This window comes from Berghia stephanieae, chromosome 1 (genome assembly GCF_034508935.2).
Source record: "Berghia stephanieae isolate SIO BIC M18660-M18661 chromosome 1, UCSD_Bste_1.3, whole genome shotgun sequence".
Taxonomy (NCBI): Eukaryota; Metazoa; Mollusca; class Gastropoda; order Nudibranchia; family Aeolidiidae; genus Berghia; species Berghia stephanieae.
Window position 1 is genome coordinate 141,400,805 of NC_088360.1, and position 24,101 is coordinate 141,424,905.

The window sequence follows — 24,101 nt, forward strand, 5'->3', positions numbered from 1 at the left end:
CATTTCCAAAAGCTGCGATTACTCGAATCTCTCCTCTTGTACTGAAAAAACACACTTTTACCTCCGTCATTAAATTCCCCAGAATGTCTAGTTCCAAAATTAGCACAAGGACAGAAAATGTACAATCCGCATTTGGGACATGGTCGCTGACATAGTCGAATCAACAATGACTGCTTACTTAGATCAGACATCGGTGTCGATGCTCCCGTGTTATTCATGGTTGTTTTCTCTTACCAAAAGCCTGCAGATCTACAACCATTAAGCTGCTTTCCTTTCACTTCACGAATATAACGCTTTAGAGTTATCTTCCCACTCTTGTGTTCCATTATCACCAAACAGATAGCATATTTGTACTGACATTTCGCCCATGACATCCTTGTTTTTGACTATCATCGTTTACTTTTGCACTGCTTTAACCGGCAACAACAAACCTCTTATCAAATAAAACAGGAACCAGTATCTTCAATAAATGCTCCTATTTGACTTACTGCTCTTTTTTGGTGATAACAGGAGGAGATAATCAGTTATCGCAACAACGCTGATGAGCCCGGTTATTGGTCTATCAAAGATATGAAAATTTGCAGTGTTCTAAAATTGAAATATAAAATATAACAATTCAGTCCGATTATACATGTATCACCAATTGCCCTGAAGGACAAAAAAAAAAAACGTTGCACCATGTCTATCACACTGATAACAAGTAAGGATATATATATATATATATATATATATATATATATATATATATATATATATATGTGTGTGTGTGTGTGTGTGTGTGTGTGTGTGTGTGTGTGTGACCCATAACGTCAGTCTGGTACTATGTCGGGCGGAATGAACGAGAAGTAGAACATATATTTTAGTGACGAAATAATAAAGAGAAAATAAATTTGACTTTATTGAAGTTTTAAAAACAACTCTACTCAATGGAGACATTTATCTATTCTGTCTTAAATTTATAAATTAAGATTAATATTTGACTTTTAAGCTAAAGGTCCATTCCGACACAATACCGCTTTGAGACGGCTGGTCACATATAAGTGAGTTAATATACAATAGTTATGGCTAAGAAAGAGAGTTAAAAGATACATGGTATACTATATCTACACACTCGATTTGAAGTTTGAAGAAACATGGGCCAAAACCTTCGCTAATTGGTTAAATAAGATGCACATAAAAATAATTGTAAGTTTGACGAATCCATTGCCTCTCGTGAATACGTAATACACATTACCACAACACACGACATATACGTACACATGCATTGAATGAACGCAATGTGAAACTTATTTCTATATTCAGTGACATATGATGCCTCTCAAAAAGTAAGCCTTCTTATTTGTATTTTGTTAACTCGGGATCTAGGAAGAAATGGGTTTGCCTGAAATAATATCAATATCAGAAAGGAAACCACACCCATTCGCATAACCATAAACGAAATAAAATGGGATTTTACTTTAAAAGAAGTAGAGGTTTCTTTGGTGGCTGAAAGTGTTGTAGGTAAGATGAAATGTTAATGACTTGTCCTGGGAAGGGGGAGAGAGAGAGAGAGAGAGAGAGAGAGAGAGAGAGAGAGAGAGAAAGAGAGAGAGAGAGAGAGAGAGAGAGAGAGGGAAAGAGAGAGAGAGAGGGAGAGTGTGAGAGAGAGAGTGAGAGAGGGAGACAGAGAGAGAGAGTGAGAGAGAGAGAGAGACAGAGAGAGAGAGGGAGAGAGACAGAGAGAGAGAGAGAACCGAACAGATTGCAATAACCCTATCATACAGGAATTCAGGTTCAAGTCCTGCTTGAATATTTTTTCCCTCCCTTTTTGGGCCAAACAAACACAACCCCTGATGCCCACTTAACGCCGAGTCACTGGGGCTGACGGCGAGGGATACTTCTGTCTTTTCTATATAAATAAAAAAAGTAAGCTCTTTGAAGATAAATTATCCTGAGGATAAATTAGGATAATTTTGTTTATCATTTTGTAAAGTCCCTACGCTCACTTGATTAAATTGGCTTGCACATTGTTTACTTAAGTTTAATTAAGCCAGTGGATTTCCCTAATGAAGAAAATATTTCCATTTCGACTGTCCCAGATAATGTGACTCTGTAACGAATTTCAATTCTCTACACCTTGAGAGAGTTGGGAAGGGGAGGGGGGGGGGGGGTCATGGTGATTATGATAGTGCAGTAGAAATGAAGAAGAAGAAGAAGAGGAAGAGGTAATGGAGGTGGAGGAAGGGGAGGAGGAGAGGAAGAAGAAATATGAGAAACATGAAAATCTTTCTAAAAATCAATATACTTATACCATGATTATTATTCACACGCGTCCTGTGAGTCAAGTGAGACCCTTGTATCAATTATTAGTCAGCTTTTATATAAAAGTTCATTACGGCCGCTTTTTACTCTCAAGAACGAGAATTCCACCAGGTGCGTGCACTGACAAAACGCTGTATTGTCTTATTTTGAATAAATAGGCCAGTCAGTTTGGATTTTTTTTTTTTTTGGTTTTGATTTGTTTTGGGTTTTTTTTCCTTTTAAAGTCGATATATGAGCTAAGCAATTGATTGCATAAAAACATCTCAAAAATTGTTAAATCTTATATTTTAATATTACATTAAAAATTTTTGACAAATATAGGATCCTCAAAATTCAACTTTGAAGTGGGAGGAAATCTGGCCTATGTGTTAAGGCGTTTTGTCGGAGTACGACAACAGCCAATCAGTGCAAGCAGCTTGGAACTCTTCAATACTCAAGTACATAAAAAATCACTTTTCTGACCAAAAGGGTAAAAAACACTTCACATCCGTTCCTCGGTCACAGATAAAAGAAACTCTAACCCCGGATACCACTCCATGAGAATTTTTTTTTTGGAAATAAAACATTGTAATCCATTGTTGTAAACCTAATTCGTTATGTTGTTTGTTTTTCTTAAATCAAGAAGAAAAAATATATAAAGCACAATCACGCCTAAATCAATTATCATCACATAACGAAAACAACCACAACATATATAATACAACAGCCAATATTGTGATTCAACGCACTGGTGTGTCCGTGTGTTAGTATGTACATGACATAAATGCTTAGTGTGTAAAAAAAAGTATTACGTAAACAATCGCTTGGTGTGTAAACTTAATCAGACGATTGAGTAACAATAACAACAATAATAACAACAGTAGCACAATTGTAGGGAACCAAAAATGGACACAGCACACTTCTAAAATTATTGACGACGGTCAATGAGATTACTACAGATATTGCAAACGTTGGCCTCATTAGCAGATTAGCCTTGTGAAAATAAGTAATAATAATAGATAATAATACACACACACATACACACACACATAATATATGCACATTGCACACATATTACAAATACATCACACACACACACACACACACACACACACACAGAGAGAGAGAGAGAGAGACACACACACATGCACACTCATATCGAAATACCATCTGATTGTTCACTTTACCAACGTTCATACTCCTAATCCAACTCAGTGAACCATTTCAACCCAAAACGATTGATACAATTTCAACCACAACAAAAGGTAACCCTTGAACAATATTACTTAAGTTTAAATCCTTATTTATTACCCATATTTAAAGGCACCACGTCTCTCTACGACAGGACGAGTTATATGAAATAGAGACGCATATAAATCAAAAGAGAAAACCTTACTGTCTCCAACGGGATTTGAATGCGTACCTCTCGATCCAAATGCAAGTGCTATGCCATCGCGGCTTACCACAAACTGAATTGACTTGTTTGTCTATTTATTGTTTTGTTTATTTGTTTTGGGTTTTTTAAAATTATTATTTTAATGTAATTCTCTTCGAATAATGATTTCTCCGATAAGTGTTCTCGCTATAAACCACTATAAAAGACATCCAAGTTTAACGTCATAGAATAAGACTGAAGACAGATGGTCGTTGGTTGGGAGGAGTGAGTAAAAAGTAAAAAGTAGTCCTTCAGAGCCACAAGCTCCACGGAATGGGTGACGGTATCTAAAGCGTTAAACGGACGATAGCAATTGGTTGCTACCCTATAGATAGGACGCTAGGATAAGAGAGTTAGTATAAGCTAAAATCATAATTCCTTCGATAACTATTCAGGATATAATTGTACATTTAGTGTCTTCTTTTTCTTTTCTCCAGCAAAGCAGCAGTAACAATGGTGAGACAAGGGCCTCTATTGAAGAGTTGGTATCGAAGTTACAATTCTCTTGGAGAAAGGAGGGTTATGACATCAAATTTGATTAAGTCATTTTGCCAAGTCAGAAGTTAAAACGATAAAACAGATTTGAGTAGGTCTTCGAAAGGAAATAAGATACATGCCCCACTGTGTACTAAATGATATGCCAGAGACACCGATAATGGAAGAGAAGATGAAGCAGTTGAGGAAGTCTAAGCTTATTTGTAAAGGGTTAAATTAATTATTGATACGATAGACAAGGTAGCCAAATACCTTCAATCGTTCAACCATTGTTTATCAACACTTTACTATCAGTGACAAACCGCATTGTTCTTTCAACTTGGCCATTAAACTTCAACTCCGTATTCAATAAGTTGCAATTATAGTAGAGCCTTCTTAGTCAATTGGCAAAGGGTTTAAGCCTTTTTAAAGGATAAAATGATGTATCCAGGTCTCAGGTTTAAGACTTTTTGACCAGTTGGCGGTATTTTTTAATACACCGATATAACGAAATTATAGTTTTCTAGCCCAAAACGACAAACGGTATTTTGTCAGTGTACAGCGGTATGTATAATATGCCAAGGCCAATGGTCTGACGTCATTGCAATGACACATTGGAAGCCAAAGTATTTACAATAATATTGGCATCGATAACCTAAACTTGAAACAAAGTCAAGCGATGTTAAGCGGGGTCAGTGACCGGATTAACCCTCGATTATGACCCCGGTTTTGTTCCCTTCGGTAGAGTACTTTACATATATTATAATAAAATATGACGCCCAAGCCAGGGGTGAATGAGTAACTGACTATAGAGAGTGATGGATATTACAAGAGTGCTGGTACAAAAGTGACCACTCACAGGCACCTTATCCTCTTAGACTTTTCAACAAAAAAAAAAAAAAGTAAACCTAAGACTTCGACTAACTCTCACATCCAATAATTTTTGACAACTTGAGGAGCAACTTATTTCCACGAAAATTTGGGTTAAAAAATTGTAAAAAGAAAGTAAACGTAAAAAGGAGGGAGTTATTTTTTCGATCTATTAGTATCATTATACATTCTACAATAATAAGAAATAAATCTAATTTTGCTTATTAACTTTGTTTAAATTTCTTTTACAGTGCTATCAGCCAATGATAATAATCTATTGGTTTATCTATTCAAATATTAATTAAACCATTTAGAAATACATAAATTAACACATTTATAAATAAAAAGAGACGAAAACATATGATGAAAAAAATAACAAATAGATAAATGAATATTTGAATAATAAATCAAATGACATTTTAACATTAACAATACATAATAACACATTGTCAATTAAACTTAACACAACAACAAAACGGCCGACATCAATATCCTCTTGACATAAGCGGGTATATTCCCATTTGAACAAAGCACAAATTCAATGAACAAAATAGATTTATTTGTTGTGTTATTTGTCATCTTCAAGAACGACTACACACACACACACATATATATAATATAAACACAACGCACGTGTAAACACATTTCCATTATAAGACTCGACCAATGACATGATAACACACTAGGGATACCTAGTCACGATAACATTTCATTTCTCCATCTTGCTCAATCGATTCATACCTACTCACACACAAAATCACTCTCACACACATACACACACACACATACACACACACACAAATAATCACATAAATCACGGTATGGCGACACACCCTTGTGCCGATTCAGCATTTTATTCTTTTTCTTCTTCACATCACATCATGACCACTTTGTATGACAAAAAGAACAAAAGACATTACAAATCAATACCCAATCATGTCACATGACCCGGGTAACACACCACCTAAATATTACATGTCGGGGTGGTTTAGACGCTAAAAACTAATTTTATAGCCCGAAATGTGAAATTTGGGTGAATTCCTTTCTTCAGTTTTCATTGAAGACAATCGACAGAGGGACATCGATTCTTAAAGTGCAGCTATGTTGGTCTAGTGCTATGATACTCGCTTTCGAATCGGAAGGTCCTGGGATCGAGCATAACTTGGCGCTTAGTAGAGTCCTTAGAAAAGGCTCTTCACTCACATTCTCTCATCGTACTAAGGTGTAAAATAAGTACCGGGCCGGTAACAGCGTTGCTCTGTCCGAAAAAAAAGTAAAATCCCCTAGCAGGCGTCATGTCTCGTCCTACATGTTACGTGTTGCTGTTGGCCTGGGATCCCCTGTAAAGCGCTTTGAAACTTCGATTGGATATTGCCACGGATAAGTAGGTAAGTAAGTTCGAGAATCAACATAGGCTTTTCAATTATCTCAATAGTCTCAATCAAAACTGAATTTTATCCTCCCTACCCCCCCCCCCCAACCCCTTCTTCCCCTAAATTAAGATAATGTTTTGGTACGTAGAATTCATTGCGTACAGTACATTACGAGACAGCCGTCTGTTTAGTGAATGTCATTCAGTGTAGAGCTAATAATAACACACGTCCATCAATATCACCAGTCGCTGCTCACTGCAAGGTACCCGTCAAGAAATGGATGTAGTAATGAGAGTAAAGAGTCTTGCCCAAGGATATACAACAGCGGCATCAAAGAAGGGCATTTTCAGCTTTTATAATGTCGCCCTTTCGATTAGAGACAACGATCAGTATGGCTTGACGACCACAAAAAGAAAAAAAATGGGGGTGGGGGGAGGGATTGAATGGTTCAGATTTCGGAAAAACGGATAGGGAGTGAGGGAGGGAGACACACACACACACACACACACACACACACACGCAGAGAGAGAGAGAGAGAGAGAGAGAGAGAGAGAAAGAGAGCAATATCCATTTAACACACTCAAAAAGCATAAGAGAAAGAGAGAGAGAGAGAGAGAGAGAGAGAGAGAGAAAGAGAGAGAGAGAGAGATCTTTTTAAAAAATTACAAATGAATAAATAAATGAGTAAATAAATAAATAAATAAATGAATAAATAAATAAACGACTAACTAACTGACTAAATAAATAAATAAATAAATAAGTAGCGAACACGAGTAACTTGCTACACAAGTTCATTCAACTTTGATTCATACAGGAGGGGTTAAGATTGATGAAATGGACAAGGACCCTCCCTGTTTTCACTATATTATATTTTCTTTAAATCCCAAATAGGTGGGCGTAAAATTTCATTACACCTGCGGTTGAATCACCAATTTTTAATATGTTATTACACCTGAGCACTCAATATACACATAACACAACAACATCACAGGTTTTTATGTGTACTTTTGCTGTTATCACTTTTCTTTTGGAACATCAAATCATGTCTCCCTCTTTTTCTTTTTTTTTTCAGTGGAGCAAGGGAAATAACTCAACATATTCTTAACTCTAAAGTTGTCCTGATAACATTAACAGATTCTTGGCAACAAGGCTAAATAATATGCTATACACTGACAAAACACTTTGATTGCAATTTTTTACTGCATGTGTTTTACTGCAAATATATACTAATTAGGACGATCTTTACTCGTCCCGGAAGTCTCGGGTTTAAGAATTTTTGTCAAGTAGAAAAGTCGGGAGAAAGAGTTTTTGAGAAGTTAAGGATAATCTTAATTTATCGATATTTGACGTGAAACAGATTTCTGATAAATTTCTTTAAAGTGCATTTTGTCAGCGTGAGTCAGAAATCCAGATCAGATAAAATGAAACACGTGAAAGTACACAACGACCCTGCTTAAGTAAATAAAGGGAGTTGGATTAACTCACTCGATCCTAGAGATTTTTGCTACTTTTCGAAATTGGAAAAAATGTATTTAAAAATGAGCGTGTACATAGATAGTTTTATTCAACTATCATTAACATGCAAAAACTATAAAACATTAGCTTTGATACTACGCCTATAATTTGTCTCAGAAAAAAAAAAAAAAGAAATAAATAGGCAAGGGGTAAAAAAAAAAAAAAACTACGGATATAGTCGGTGTTAGGGTTGAGTGGGTTAAGGAAGGAAGGAAGGGGGGTGGTGGCATTCTGGGGGTGAGTTTTATAACCCGATGACAAAACAACTGTTCTGGCTTAACCTGATTTGTTTTGTCTCAGTAAATATAGATCTAGATTAAGGGTAGGATTGGGGGAAAGTGGAAGTCACATTCATTTATGAGTTTAAAAAAAAAAAACCAACAAAACTAGAATAGAACTCCAAAACTCACCAGTTAGTTCTGGTGAGGTTAAATGTTGTGTCTAATTTTTCTTCGTGTTTCACTCAAGTTCAGAGAAAGTTTATTTGGGGAAAAGTTCTATATTTTATTCCTCTTTGTTGGTCGCTATCACATGCTTTAATGAAACCTTTGATAAATTGGTGGGGCGATGGAGGAGAGTGGGGGGAGGGGGGGGTGAGAGAGAGAGGGGGGGGGGGAGAGAGATAAAGAGAGAGAGAGAGAGAGAGAGAGAGAGAGAGAGAGAGAGAGAGAGAGAGGCGAGATAACTATATGTGTCTTGGTTTTAACATCTTGGTATTTCAGACCCATTTTAATTTAATTTTTTTAAAATTATCTATTATTTATTATTATTTTTTTGTGTGTGTGTGTGTTTATTTTGATTTTTCTTGTCTCGTTTTGTTTTATTTATTCTTTTCTTTTTAATTATTTCTTTCCGTCTTCTTTTTATGGCATTACAGTTTTTGTTTTATTTATACTTTCTCCTTGCTATCTTTATTTTTTTTTCTTCTTATAATAGCTCAACTGAGGTGACTAATAAAAAGGATGAGGTATAATTTAAGATTCAGTTTATTCACAATGACGAATGGTAAGGACGCGTCGGATTTCGCCTTTATAAACAGACGAGACGATGAATAAAACATATAATACATAAAAAGATGAAATTATATGAGATTATAATTATAGTAATCGTTTTAAAGAAGCAATTTTAAGATCCTTATACTCTACCTCTTTACCTTTTATTTCACCCTTTCGAGCTTCGAGCAGCAATCTTTGCACAAGCTCAATATCATTCTTTTAGTTGTTAAACTCCCTATGACGCTCTTCAATCTTATAACACGTTTGTCAATAAATTATTTCCAAAGATTTCCAAATTGCTGCAATCATTGACGTTCTCTACACTTCAAAAATATTGGCATGCTCTTGTTACGACTAGTAAAAGATATTTCTTATTAAAAACCCATACTTACTTTACCAGCTACTGATGTTAACAGGACCGATGTCTTTCCCAAGGTTGCAACAAACGAGTAATCCATAACATTTTCTGGAGCCTTCTTTTTCTTACTCCAAGGCCAGAGAAATCCAAAAGCCATTTTTTAGCATCGAATGTTTGATATTCCTTGTTTAGTATAGATGAACTCAACATTACAAAAGAAACAATAACTCTACAACTGACAGCATACTATGGCTTTGGGTAAGAAGTCATTATCTATTTCGTTATAACAATATGTGAACAAAAAAAGGGCAATACATTTTCAAGGGTTATTTTTTTTCCTAATTCTGTCGGAATGGAAATATCTTATAACATTAAATAAATTGCACAGCTGCATTCAATGGAAGAAATTATGAAATTTATAGTGAAAAATCACACAATGAAAAACCGTATCCGATTCGCCTTGTGCATTATACTTCCCTTGTTGTGTGAGAGCAACAAAGATAAACATGCAATATACTCGGATATCCCCATACGACAGCCACAGACCTCGAGAACCAATCTTCAGTTAGAACGTTCTAGAAAGGACGCGACTTTTCACATGAAAAAAAGGTGGTCAACGATCGTGTATTTTAGAATCAACAATTCTTTTTACAAGTAAATACGAGTAGTACGTCCAAGGACATTGTCACTGGATCGATAACTTGCATATATTTTTTAAAATATTAGAATTTGCTCCTTTCCTGTAAAATATATTCGTTAAACATTCTTTGGGTGGTAGACATGTGATCTTAACACACACACAAAAAGCTGTTCGGTGATTATAATTTTTGACCAAGTACACAGATAAAGGCCACAACGAGGGAATTTAGGTTTGACCAATACCACAATGGTATCACTTACAAAAAAAATGTACCTGTTAACACAATAGTCGTTCCATTATAGAACAACCGAATAAACTGTATTAAAAATGGTGTCTATTTACACAACATATTATTATATCCTGATAAAATCACTCAATTTTTTATCATTACAAAAAAATGGTATCTATTTACACAACAATCATCTCAATAGAAATTCTCAAAATCATTACCAAAAATCGCGTCTATTTACATAAATCATCCCAATAAAATAAGGTCCAGATAACTGAAAATATAAGTGAAAACCATCAGCACGTCCTACTATTTCAAGCAACTGACAATTAAGGAGATATTAATAGTTCATTAGGCGTACATCACTACAAAATGTCTATTTACACGACGTGTCATCCCAATAAAATCACTCAATTTATCATTACACAAAAAATGGTGTCTATTTACACAACATTTATCCAAATAAAATCATTCAATTAACATTACAAAAAAAATGGTGCCTATTTACACGACAGTCATTCCAATGCCAGAAAGTCCAGATGACTGGTGATATGAGAGTAAAACCAGCAGCACACCTTACCATTTCAATCCACTGACAATAAAAAGAGACATCTAACACTACAATTCAAAGAAAATAAGAGTGATGCCGCCACTATTTGTACAACAAGGCAAGCTGGAAACCCTTCGCCGTCTTCATTTTACCTTACAATAACACTCGCTATTATCTATGTATATTCGAATTTCCATTGCTTCTTCTTCAATGTTCTACAAGGTACTCACGCATATACTCGTATACATACACACACACATACATAACACACACACACACACACACACATACACACACAGAAGACACAAGATAACGTAAGACGTATCGTTATCAGATTGCACGGGCAAGAGATCTCGTTGTATTAATATTAACCCTCTACACGCGGCTTTTGACCTTGCTCTTAACCTAACACCCGATTAGTATCTAACCATTCTTACCAAGAGGACAGTGACAGGTGCATTAATGAAGCACCCGTCGCATCGCTGTTACTGCCCTCTAAGTGAAAACCTTATGATTTGGTGCCGAATTGAGTCGAAACCGAATCCCGACTCTACCGAGTCGCCACAACTTCTCTGCCACCACAACCATCCCACATCAGTACAGCAGATTTAGGTACGTGGATAAGGGAGATTCATTGGCAATGCGGTAGGAATTATATTATTTTAAAACGATTTAAAAACAATTAATTGATTTATCGTTATTCTGGCGCCTTCGTGAATCCTTGGAAAACTTTATAAATTCCAAATTATTCGGCAAATCAAATGAAGTGTTGATGTAAGGTGATAAACGACATATCTTATTGAGTAACAAATTTGACTGAATTTTTGACTTGACATTAAAAAAAAAAAAAAAAAAAAAAAAAAACACCAACACTTTAAACACCTCTTCTGTGCACACATTTTTAAAAATTTGGCCAAAAAAAAAAAAAAGCAGCAACTTAATTTCAATTATCGATCAATTAAGAAATCTGTCCAAAAGTTTCAAACGTCAGATCCAGGCTTAATTGAAACGTTGATGATCATCTTGATCGATGCAATCTAGAGTCAATAATTTTTATTTTGGCAGAGATGAAAATAAAACTAGACGTTTAATTAATGTACGCAAAAATCTGCCAACACATATCACACGATTTGATAAGAGTCTATCTAATACCACTAAACTTTCCGATTGAAAAGTATAAAGATAAAACAAAGAACGACGTCATTTTGATGTATAATCTCACAATGAAAAGTGGAATAAAACGGGCTTTGTAAAGATAATAGCATTAGCATCACCAGACATAACTATATTAATGCCACTTGCCATAACAATATTCTACAGGATCAACATCAATTTATAATCCTATGTTTAAAAAAAAGCATCGAATATGTTTAAGATCTGGCACCAGCAGACTTAGTCAGCGTCGTTACCTGTAGACAAGACTGACTAGCTAAACGGTAACCTGCAAAGGCTTCGATGGATAAGCAATACTAAAACATGAACGATTTCATTGTTTCTGCAAGTTATTGTTTGTTTTGCTGACGAAGGGTTTTAAACCTGAAACTGTAATATTTTATATTTTTCGCGTGTTTTCCATTCCAGCCTTTCAATTTCACTATTTTCTAATATATATATATATATATATATATATAAACTCCAGGTTCCAGGCACCATCCTGTTACAATTCTTTGCCTATATTATTATGTAAAGAGATGGAAAGAAAGGATGCTGATGCTAGATGATACGATATGCTACGATACGATACCGATGTAAGACAAATATAAGATTGTAGAGAATAGATAACAACTCCATGGAAAAGCTACCTACGGGGTGAGTGAGGTTTGATGGGGGAAGGATTGAAAGACACGCATGTAAAAAGAAACAAGATACGAGGGCAGGGTGTAACAATGAACACGAACGGGAATAGAGGTGGAGAATGACAGTTACATAGTGTAAATAGTAGTTAAATTCATGCCGGTAGTTTACTCGTCCTATGATATGTGCGGCTATGTGGTCTTGTGGTATGACACTCGCTTTCGGATCGGAAGGTCCTGGGTTCGAGCCTCGCGCTCGGCGCATAGTTGAGTCCTTGGAAAAGACTCTTTACTCACATTCTCTCACCGTACTCAGGTGTAAAATGAGTATCTGGCCGTTAACAGCATTGTCTTTGTCCGAAAAATTGTAATATCGCCTAACAGGCGTCATGTCCCGTCATCCTACATGTTAAATGTTGCTGTTGACCAGGGACCCCTTGTAAAGCGCTTTGAGCACATTTAGTGGATATTGCGCTACATTAAGCTCAATTTTTAATAAGAAAACCTTCTCACCAGTTGTGGTCGGCAAAACAATATTTAAACAGCATTACAACAGCCTTTATCTATTAATATATCAATCGTATAACATATATTAAATTACATGGGTTGAATGAGCAAGAATTTCAATTCTCTGGCTAGCATAAAGAGGGCAATATCCACTTAATGTACCAAACGTGTTTCAATAAGAGATCTCAAGGCCCGAATAACAACAACAGCAACATGCAAAATGAAGGACGAGACATGAGAGATGAGAGTCAAGAGCCTTTTTTCAAGGACTCAACTTTGCAACGTCCACAACGGAACTCCTCGATTAAAGTCAGTAGTAGTCTTTGGACAAACCACAAAACCACAAGACCGCAAGAGCCGCAATGAACCGACAGAAACATGTCGTCAAACGCATTTCTTTCATTCCTCACCACGCACATCATAATGTAACATCTGAGACAATCAACACGCTCTATCCTCCCACATATCATTTTATTCTCTCCCCCTATCGCACATCTCTCAGTCTTATCAATGATAATATTATTAACTCATTTCCTCACATTTTCTTTCGATAAATAAATGGATTACAAACAAGACTCTTGTTCTTGGCAAGCTGTTGGTGCTTTAAAATTTGACGTAGAGTGTAGTAGGTATAATATCAACGTAAATAAGAGAACAGGCACTGGTGTAAGATTTTATTTTAAATATGTGTGTATGAAACAGTGCCAGACAAAGCAGAAATAAAAATATAAGAAAAAAAAAATTCTAAAAACCTACAGGTTTAAAATTGACGTAGAAGGTTGGATGTCTAGGCGACAAGGATCATGAACTGGCGAAAGATTTTTTTAATGTGTGCCAGACAATGCAGAAAGAAAAATATAAGGGAAAAAAAACAACATCCCAAAAACCAGCCTACCTCTCGAGGCCACATGTTTACAATTGACGTAGAAAGTAGAAGGTAGGGTATTTAGGCGACAAATAAGGGAGCAGGCACGGGTGTAAGATATACATTTGAAAATGTGTGTATGAAACAGTGCCAGACAAAGAAGAAATAAAAATATAAGGAGAAAAAAAAATCCAAAAACCAGCCTGGCTCTCGAGGCGACATGTTTAAAATTGACGTAGAAGGTTGGATATCTAGCCGACAATAAATAAGGGTGCAGGAACTGGTGAAAGATTTTTAAAATGTGTGCCAGACAGTGCAGAAAGAAACATATAAGAAGAAAAAAACATCCCAAAAACCAGCCTGCTTCTCGAGGCAACGTGTTTAAAATTGGCGTTGAAGGTAGGAGGATATTTAGGCGACAAATAAGGGAGCATTAGCAGGCACTGGTGTAAGATATAAATCTAAAAATGTGTGTATGAAACAGTGCCAGACAAAGAAGAAATAAAAATATAAGAAAAGAAATAATTCCAAAAACCAACCTGCCTCTCGAGGCTGCAGGTTTAAAATTAACGTAGACTGAAGAAGGTGGGATATATCTAGGCGACAAATAAGGGAGCAGGCACTGGTGTAAGATAATTTTTTTTTTAAAGGATGTGTATGAAACAATGCCAGACAAATCAGAAAGAAAAGAAAATTAAAAATAAAACCATCCCAAAAAACCGAACCAGCCTGCCTCAAAAGGCAACATGTTTAAAATTGACGTAGGCTGTAGTAGAACGTATGATATCTAGGCGACAAATAAGGGAGCAGGCACTGGTGTAAGATATAAATCTGAAAATGTGTGTATCAAACAGTTGCATGGCAGACAGACAAAGCAGAAAGAAAAATACAAGAAGAAAAAACATTCCCATATCTATCGCTCCATCAAATTCTCTCGAATAATTTAATCGGGGACAAAATCCCATCTTTATGGCGCTAATACCGGTAAGATATGACGTCATTTTAGAGTAAAGTCCAACTTAGATTGGAACGAGTTTTAATTACCCTCGAGGCTGCATTTTTTTTCTTGTATTTCTTTTCCTTTCTGCTTTGTGTGTCACTGTTTAATACACACCTCTTCGGATTTAGAAGGTAGGGTGTGAAATGAAAGTTTAAAATAAAACAATTTTGTGCAATGCATTCTGAATTACTCCTTGTCTTATTGCCAATTATAGAGACAAATTGCATGATAAATCAAAAGTTATTTTTAACTCTTAACAGCATGATTTTATATATTTTTTTCAAGTGATAATAGCGTCTTATTTTATGTATTCTTCTGATTATACCTGTAAACCTCAATTGCAACCCATCGCCTCGAAACGGTATTAAATATGGATGGACTCGATGGTAGAAATTCAATTCATGATCAAAACTTTTAAATTTTGGTTTTAATATATTATTTTTATTGAGGAGAATGAATATACTTACATTAACTCCAAAACACTGGGGGTTTAGAATTTCTGATCATTTTAAAGATAAATTTACGTTTTGATATAATTTGATATCCAACATTTGGATAGCTGGGTATGTTAAATCAGACGGAAAGTACTAAACGACAAATTAGTGTGCTATCCAAAAGGTAGCAACCAATTGCTATCGTTGGTATCACGCTATCGAGACCAAAATAAACTCTTCTGAAGGACTACTTTCAATAAAAATATCCACTATCCTACGAGTTTGAGACATTGAATCACGAAGATCCCTGTAAAAGTCTCCCAGATCTACAGGATCAACCAAGAAAATACTGGGTAGCTGCAAATAGACTATGGTCAAAACATACAAGAACAGCTGCCAACATGTACAAATGGGGGCTCCAAGAATCACCAACATGCCCAAAGTGCAACCAAGCACCACAAGATGCAAACCACCTCGTACTAGATTGCCCAGAGACAAAACTGGAAGGGGGATTTGAAACCATCAACAAATGTGATGATGACTTCCGAACTTGGATTGATACCTTGAACATAGAAGTGTAGCCGAACGCTGCTGCTGCTGCTGCTGCTGCTGCTACTGCTACTGCTACTACTACTACTACTACTACTACTACTACTACTACTACTACTACTAATCACGATCATAGGGTTTACACCACAAGCGAAACACAACGACGAGACATCATCTTAGGAGTTTGCATTGCCCTCTCCTGGTGGAATCGCCAAAACACGTGTAGAAAATTATATATAGTCAATCACGAGTTGTGTTGTATTCCATAGAAATGACTTCATTGTTTGACCAAATAAAGGTAACAAAATAAGGCAAATAAATTTCCAATCGCCAATCCATCCACCAATCTTGTCAACAGATCTTGTCAACAGATTAAAACATATCATCATCATCTTCATCCGCCGGCTTCACTCTAGTTCCGGAGCAAAATACCAAGTTCAAGATTATTTTTAACAACACGATATCGGGTTAGAGGAAAATCGAAACCGGTATGTGAATGGTTAAACAAACTAATCCAATAAACTCCAGACAATAAATAGCGGAAAGATATAAGCAGTTGTGGATGGACGGAAGGGAAACGCCAATTATTACTATTAGACTAACTAGTTAATTGGCTTCAACAGTCATGAACGACGTCACTTCCCTCGTAATGACGCATAGTAACTTAGTAACTGGCTCTAAACTATCAGAAGAATGGCGGACGTCCTTATGAAATATTACTCCGACGAGCATAAAAGCGTATCCAGAGGAGAAAAACATTATAAATATTATCATGTTTTGACTTTTATACATTCTGACCACATGATATATGAAAAGTTCTAGCCAACATGAAGAATAAAAGGTACAAATTGTCTTGTTTAGAACCACGCTGCTCGCCGTTGCTGGGCGACGTGACATCAGACTATTGAATCTAATTCGGCTTGTTATGGCTGGTATGTCATATTCCGACAAAACACATTTTCGATGGTCGGCGGATCAAACCTCTGAAGTCTACATACGTGCTTTGCGAACCATGTTTGAAGCGGGGCTCGAACCCGGGACCTTCCGGGTCAGAGTGCAAATGCCTTAACCACTCGCCGCCCCCATCTTCAAATAAAGCATGAGATATCACCGTGTTTAGTTTAACCATAATGTAATTACAACAACCGATTGACATTCTTTCACATCACGATTTCCATTTTCTATGAGCTTTAAACCGGTTTTTTTTCATAAAGAGAGCAGTGACACAGATTGATCTATTAGTAATTATTTACAATAAAGCACGGCATCCTCATAGGAGTGGGGGAAAAACGATCCCAACGTTAAGATTAATATAAGGAGATATTTGGGTCCATCCGAGCGAATCCCTCGTTGAAGCTATCGCTTACTTCGCACTATAATAATATCAATTCCTGTAAAGAAAGATGTGTGGATATTTTCATGACAAAACACACCGGTTCAAAAACAAATCTTTTCAACATGATTTGGTTTCGTACTGGTCTACATAGCATTTCGAAAACAAACGTAATTCATCCTCCTAGACGGGCTATAATGAAAATGTGAGGTTTACGCAATATCCACAATGAGTCCCGAGCCAAGAGTAACACACAAGCCAACAGGCTTGAGAGGCGCTATGGACAGAGACAATGCCGTCACTGGCCAGGTACTCAGTTCAAATCTGATTGAGAGAATGTTAATAAATTGCCTTTTCCAAGTATTCAACTTCGCCCCCAACCCCCCCCCCCCCCCCCCCGCCCCCCAACCTTTCCCCCTTAGAAAGACTTTTATCACAATAACGTAACTGTTGATGGAGATTTCGAATCCCATACCAGGCAACCATCGAGGTCACGATAGAAGAAGTGAGATGATAATATAGAAGCATCACGACATAGGTAATCACTTTCCTCACCAAATCCTTATCCTGTCAGTGAGAGATAACCCCATTCCCTGTGTGTACTCACATTAGCATCTCAAAGATTAAACATCCAGATATATTGCGCACATTTCGTCAATTTCGACTCTCTCTCTCTCTTTACCAGCCACTTTCATCATTTCCCCCGAAATATCACACTGATCCAGAATAGCCATGGATTCGTTCTTTATTTTTTCTTTTAAACTGAAGACCAAAGCAACAAGAACATGGCATAATATGTGCTTCTGTTCGGGAAATGCAATGCCACAACACAGTGTGAAGTACGTGCCTTCGAATTTCTTGATAAATAAATGCGGCTATGTGGTCTTGTGGTATGACACTCGATTTCGGATCGGAAGGTCCTGGGTTCGAGCCTCGCGCTCGGCGCATAGTTGAAACCTTGGAAAAGGCTCTTTACTCACATTCTCTCATCGTACTCAGGTGTAAAATGAGTACCTGGTCGTTAACAGCGTTGACTTTATCGGAAAAATTGTAATATCGCCTAACAGGCGGCATGTTCCGTCCTACATGTTAAATGTTGCTGTTGACCAGGGACCCTTGTAAAGCGCTTTGAGCACATTTAGTGGATATTGCGCTATATAAAGCTCAATTTTTTTTTTGAAAAAGAACTATGATGGACGTATCATGACAAATGTGACGATATTAAAGCATAAAATAAGGGTTCTCCAAAGGTTGTTTGGACGCCATTTTTGTTCACTATAAAAAATATTAAAAAACGAATATCCTTTATTCATCCCCAAGGGGAAATTCGTCTTTAGGGTCTATTCCAAGGTGAGACTGGAATAACCCAGGCAATAGCTAGGGCGAGCTGACTAGGGCCACACAAAGAGGCGGGTAGTCGAACTCGGTACCTTTCGGATACGAAGCTAAGACCGTACCGCTGACCCACGCTGCCCCGTGATATTCAAAGATCGTTATTTATTTTTTTAACTGTAAAGGGCTAACTTTAACCTTGGCATTTTTTCAAAAAGAAAAAAAAGACAATGAGCATATGAGAATTATGGGACAGCCCAGTCGTCCCCTATTAAGCGTCATATATTCTGGTCAAGGAACAAAACTTCGAAGATGGGAATGCTTTTTGCAAGTACTAATAAATTGATATTTGTTGTGGGAAGAAGAAAAAATGAAGCAAAAGAAAAGAAAAGTTACCAATTGCGCCAATTCTGTTAAAACTCATTGAACATTCTATTCCTCCTTCTCCTCCTCCGCGTCTTATCGGAGACGGAGGTAAGATTGTGCCCACCCCTTAAAGCGTTTTAAAACACTTGATGGCCACGTACTGTATTGCATAATAAATACATTCAAAACCAAATAAAAATCTTGCTCTTTTCCTCGTACCTAGAAGGTACCCAGTTCGTTCTCCAGCCGCGCTGTGTGGTCATCTCGCCCTGGCTCTCGATTTAAAACGCTGCTTAACTCGAGTTTCTATATAACGCTATTCACTAAATGTGCTCAAAGCGCTTTACAAAGGGTCCCTGACCAATAGCAACACGTAACATGTAGAACGAGACATGACGCGCGTTGGGCGGTATTACACTTTTTTGGGACAGATGCAACGCTGATTACGGCCAGGTACTCATTTATACCTGAGTACGGTGAGAGAATGTGAGTAAATAGCCTTTTCCAAGGACTCAACTAGACGCCAAGCGAGACTCGAATCCAGGATCTTCCGATCCGAGAGCGAGTGCCATACCATACAACCACAAAGCCGCACTGCGTCTGACCCCTGGCTTGTTCCAGTCTTCCCTTGGATCAGATTTCCAGTTGGTGATGAATAAGGGACATTTATTTATTCATTCATTTATTTACTTACTTATTTAGTTAGAATATATTTGTATTATTTATTTATTTAGAATGCATTTATATTTTTTATTTATTTACCTATCAAGATAGAGCAAAAATAGGATCGTAGAAAAAGGTCCCAATTTTGTACAAATTTTAAAATATTACAAGATTATGCTGAGACGGCAAGCACGATTTCAAGTTTCCAGTTTTTGAAAAAAGGAACAGTAAACAAAACGGAGACGTAAACATTGGGCACCGATCCCTTTATTTCATGTTTACTAACGCCATAAACAAAAGACCGTCGCCGATCAGTGAGTGTTTTGGCAAATCTTTCAATACCCTGAGGATGCCTGGTCTCAGCAACAAAACAGGGGAGATAATCAACAGATTACGGGGTAAAACCTTTGTCTCCGTGATAAGTTTAATAAAATCACGAAACAAACTTGTGCAGGAAAAAAAGTTAACGGGGGGGGGGGGGGGGGGGGAGGAAAAGGAGGAATTATTTTGTAATAAATCGCACGTGAGAGATATTTCAATGTTACAACTTACGATTATCTCCTAACTCCACACAATTACATGCTATTATATAATATATATATATATATATAAAATATAATAGAGAGAGAGAGAGAGAGAGAGATATATATATATATATATATATATATATATAATATATAACAACACACACAAGACAAGAGAGAGAGAGAGAGAGAGAGAGAGAGAGAGAGCGAGAGGTTATATATTGAAATACCCAAAATGCCACATCTACAACACCCCTCCTCTCTCTCTCTCTCTCTCTCTCTCTCTCTCTCTCTCTCTCTCTCTCTCTCTCTCTCTCTCTCTCTCTCTCTCTCTCTAGTTGCTTCAGTCTCCTCGTGTTAAAATTTCTATCTATTGCTACGTCGCCACCCATCCCCGCTATATCCAAACACCTCTTATAAAGTGAAGGGGTGGAGAGATAAAGATAAAGCGAGCGCATCGCTGCTGTATACAAAATAAAAGTTAGTAAAGTAAAACACAAACACACACACACACACGCACACACACACACAATATATATATATATATATATATATATATATATATATATATATATATATATATATATATATATATAATTTATGCCAAACATTTTTATCTTTTAGTCCCCTGAATTTATACGGACAGGGCGACGTGTAAATATATGCAGGTCTGTCATCCGAACCCACTTATGGGCCAAGTTTAACATTGTTGTTATGGACAATATTTTGCTTCATTTTTTTTAGATTTCCACTACACCGATGAGCCCACAAAGAATTGGGTTATCAGACCTGCATATAAGTGCACGTCGGGACAGGGTAATCGTTCCAGAATAGAGTAAGTATCTCGAGAATAGACAGGTAAATTGAAAGTGGAACGAGGAGAGAGGCGGTCGGAGAGGTATAAATAATACGAGATAAGGTGCCGTGATTGCATATCAATTTCTTGGCGATGCCAAGATTGTGTTTGTGTGTGTGAGTGTGTGTGTGTGTGTGTGTTTGTGTGTTTGCGTTGTGACTCAGTGGTGAGTCAGTGTAGATAATATAAGTCTGTAGTGGTAGTTTATAGATTGCAATGATTGGATGAAATAAAGTACAGTAGTCTTGTTTATTTTGCCGTACTCTGACGTGTCATATCCTTCCCAGTGGCAAGAAAATGTTTGCTAGAAAATCTTGCTCCATTACAGTAATATTCAACAACATGACAAAAAGCGCAGCCATCGTTAACATATAGCCTGACACAAGAACCCTCTAGGACTGGCAGTTTGACGCCATTTTCTAGGTTTGTGTTGCATCTAGTTAGTTGTCGTTAGTAGAGCTCAAGAAAACAAGTTATTTCATTGGTTGAACTAGTGAATACAACTCACGATTTGTTTTCTTTTGTGACAAAAGACTGGCATTTTTTTTGGTCAGTGTCATGCTATAACTTTACGAAAGTGCTTAAAATGCCTTAAGAAAAAAAAAATCAATTTAACAGCAATAAGAAGACCCTTAGAGAGAAAAAAGACCATGGCAGCCAGATTTTATCTTGGTTTCAGTAGCATTTAACTGACGGTAGAAATTGCTAACTACCCTTGGGGTCGGATGTTAGTCTGTGGAAAAGTACCTCTGCTAAATCGAATAGAATAGGAAGTTAGAAATAATATCTTGGCTGCACACGTGATCGATGTCAGTCCATTTGCTTGAAAAACGAGTATCCTATCACTTGAGCTATCGAGATCCCCTAGACTTCATGTGATTGATGTCTGTGACGAAACTCTGCCCTGGTGGTAAATCACCAAGAGTATCAATGAATATTCTGCCGTACACTGACAAAACACCTTTATTTTCATCATGGCCACAAAACTGCTTTACTTCAGATATCAATTCAATGAATTAAAATGCTCCCACCCCCAAACCCCGGACCCCGAGTTGCCAAAAAGGCTTCTTTTAAAGAATTCTCACACCAACAACAAATCACTTGCTAGTCAAAAGTCTACCTTCATGAACCACTCTCTAAAGAGAAAATGAAATGTAAAGAACCGTCTTAGAGATAGCCGCAGTGAAAACGTTAACCCTTTGTCATACCATGCGAGAACTGTCAGTCATCAAGACAATTAACAGCCATCAGAAATCACTCCGACTTCAACTCTGCACGTCACCGCTGGTAGTAAAAACCTGAATCATCCATCATATAAACTAAACATTCCTCACCTTTGACCCTTCCACGCGGGAAGATGGATATTGAAATCTGATACATAGGACTACTAAAATACAAAAACTGTTACTGTGTAATTGTTTCCTGTCTGGTATTATAAGAGAGCAAGACAGCAGATGTCCAATAACTAAATGTTTCATATCAGCAGATATCGATGAATTAAGATGACTCCCCAAGACATGCCAAAGTGTCTCAACCATCGAAATATCGTTGGTCTCAAAAAAGTCTTCTTTTTAAGAATTCATACATCATCATCACATTCCTTGCTGTCGTGATTTTGAACCAACTAAGAAGAGAAAGGAAACGAGGGGGGGGGGCGGGGTGTAACCAAGAAGAAAACGTTAACCTCTTGCCATACCATGCCAGAACTGGCAGTCATCAAGACAAAATTAGGCAGCCATCAGAAATCACTCCGACTTCAACTTTCCATGTCATCGCTGGTTGTAAACCCGACTCATCCATCAAATAAACCGAAGATTCATCACCTTTGACCTTTTACGCATGAAGATGGATGTTGAAGCGTTGATACATAACTATATACAAAAACTGATACATAATATTTCCAGCATACCTCCCACGCATTTGGGGGGGGGGGGGGGTGGAGGCGGTGCGCAGTTAATGAACTCGTGCACCCTTATAAAAGAACTAATAGTAATAAGGGATACTCCAGAAGCCTGAGTTGCGCGGTAAATAATGAAAGAGTGTAATGAAAAGGCTTCGCGGGATGGATATTAAATACAAACCAAGAAAGTTGGGTTTTATTTTGCATTGTCTTTTTGTCTTTTGTTTGTTAGGGTTTTTTTTTTTTTGTTTTGTTTTTTTTTTTTTTTTTTTGTTTTTTTTTTTTGTTTTTTTGTAGTCTTACTCTAATTTGACTTGATTTTAAGGAAAAAAAAGTTCGAAGGTCGGTGTCTGAAACGTGCATAATTTGCACGACGGTCATTCATTGAATTCTTCTCAATCTACCCTTTTGCTCGTATTTTCGGCCATACAAAACACAAATAAAAATTCAAATTCCGAGACATCAAATAAAACAATGCAGAGTAAAGTTCGGGAGATGTGACCATTTCAATTTTGAAATGGTGCCTTATCTAAAATGTCCTAAAACGGAGTAAATAAAATAAGTCACGAGCGAAGCGGATATCATATCTTCATTTAGAAAATAAGAACGTAATGACGAACCTTCAAGGCCAACCTCATGATATACGAGGAGTATGTCGGAAACAACAAAATAAATATACATCGGTCATAAATTAATCTTTCATCCTATGCTTCCTTGGCCTTCCATTACACTATCAATTTAATATCTGCTTACATCAACACCGAGGGGAGAAAGACACAATATTTACAATTGCACCGCGATTAAATAATACAAGATCGCTGGTTTGGGCGAAGACAAAGAAAGGAAAGTAGCTACCAATCCAGGCAGTGTTGTATTTCTTAATGTAACAGAATCTACATAAACAATCAACACGGGCACAAAACAGGTACATCATAAATTACGTACAAATATCAGATCAAATCATCTCCACACCCCTGCTGATGTTTTTGTTTTTAAGGGTTTTTACGGCGCTTGCAACACATTAAGGTCATATAAGCGCCAGTAAAAAGAAAGAAAATGGGATAGTAAAAAGTTCTAGAATTACAATTAAAGCACAAAAGAAAAGGTGAGACAAAGGGGAATTAGTTCAAATAGGGAACAGATGTAGATTCCAAGAGCACACCGTCAAAGTACTTAGTTTGAGATCACCTAAAAGTCTCATCCAGACACAAGCACAGGCCCATTAAGAGGAATACACTCAAATGTTTACAAATTATATAA

The 24,101-nt window shown here is 36.9% G+C and overlaps 2 protein-coding genes across 2 annotated transcripts in view; both read right to left on the minus strand.

Annotated features, from left to right (window-relative positions):
• LOC144963505 (uncharacterized) overlaps positions 1-3,035 on the minus strand; it is a 4,372-nt gene extending 1,337 nt beyond the window's left edge. Inside the window, exons 1-2 of the mRNA XM_078897580.1 lie at positions 3,006-3,035; positions 1-492 (exon numbers count right to left, since the gene is read on the minus strand). The exon at positions 1-492 is cut by the window's left edge and continues 925 nt beyond it. Coding sequence (XP_078753706.1) covers positions 1-218 — 218 coding nt within the window. The 5' untranslated portion in view covers positions 219-492; positions 3,006-3,035. The remainder of the gene's footprint in view (positions 493-3,005) is intronic.
• LOC144963381 (dystonin-like) overlaps positions 1-24,101 on the minus strand; it is a 281,117-nt gene that overhangs the window by 191,281 nt on the left and 65,735 nt on the right. The gene's annotated exons all lie outside the window — the stretch shown is intronic.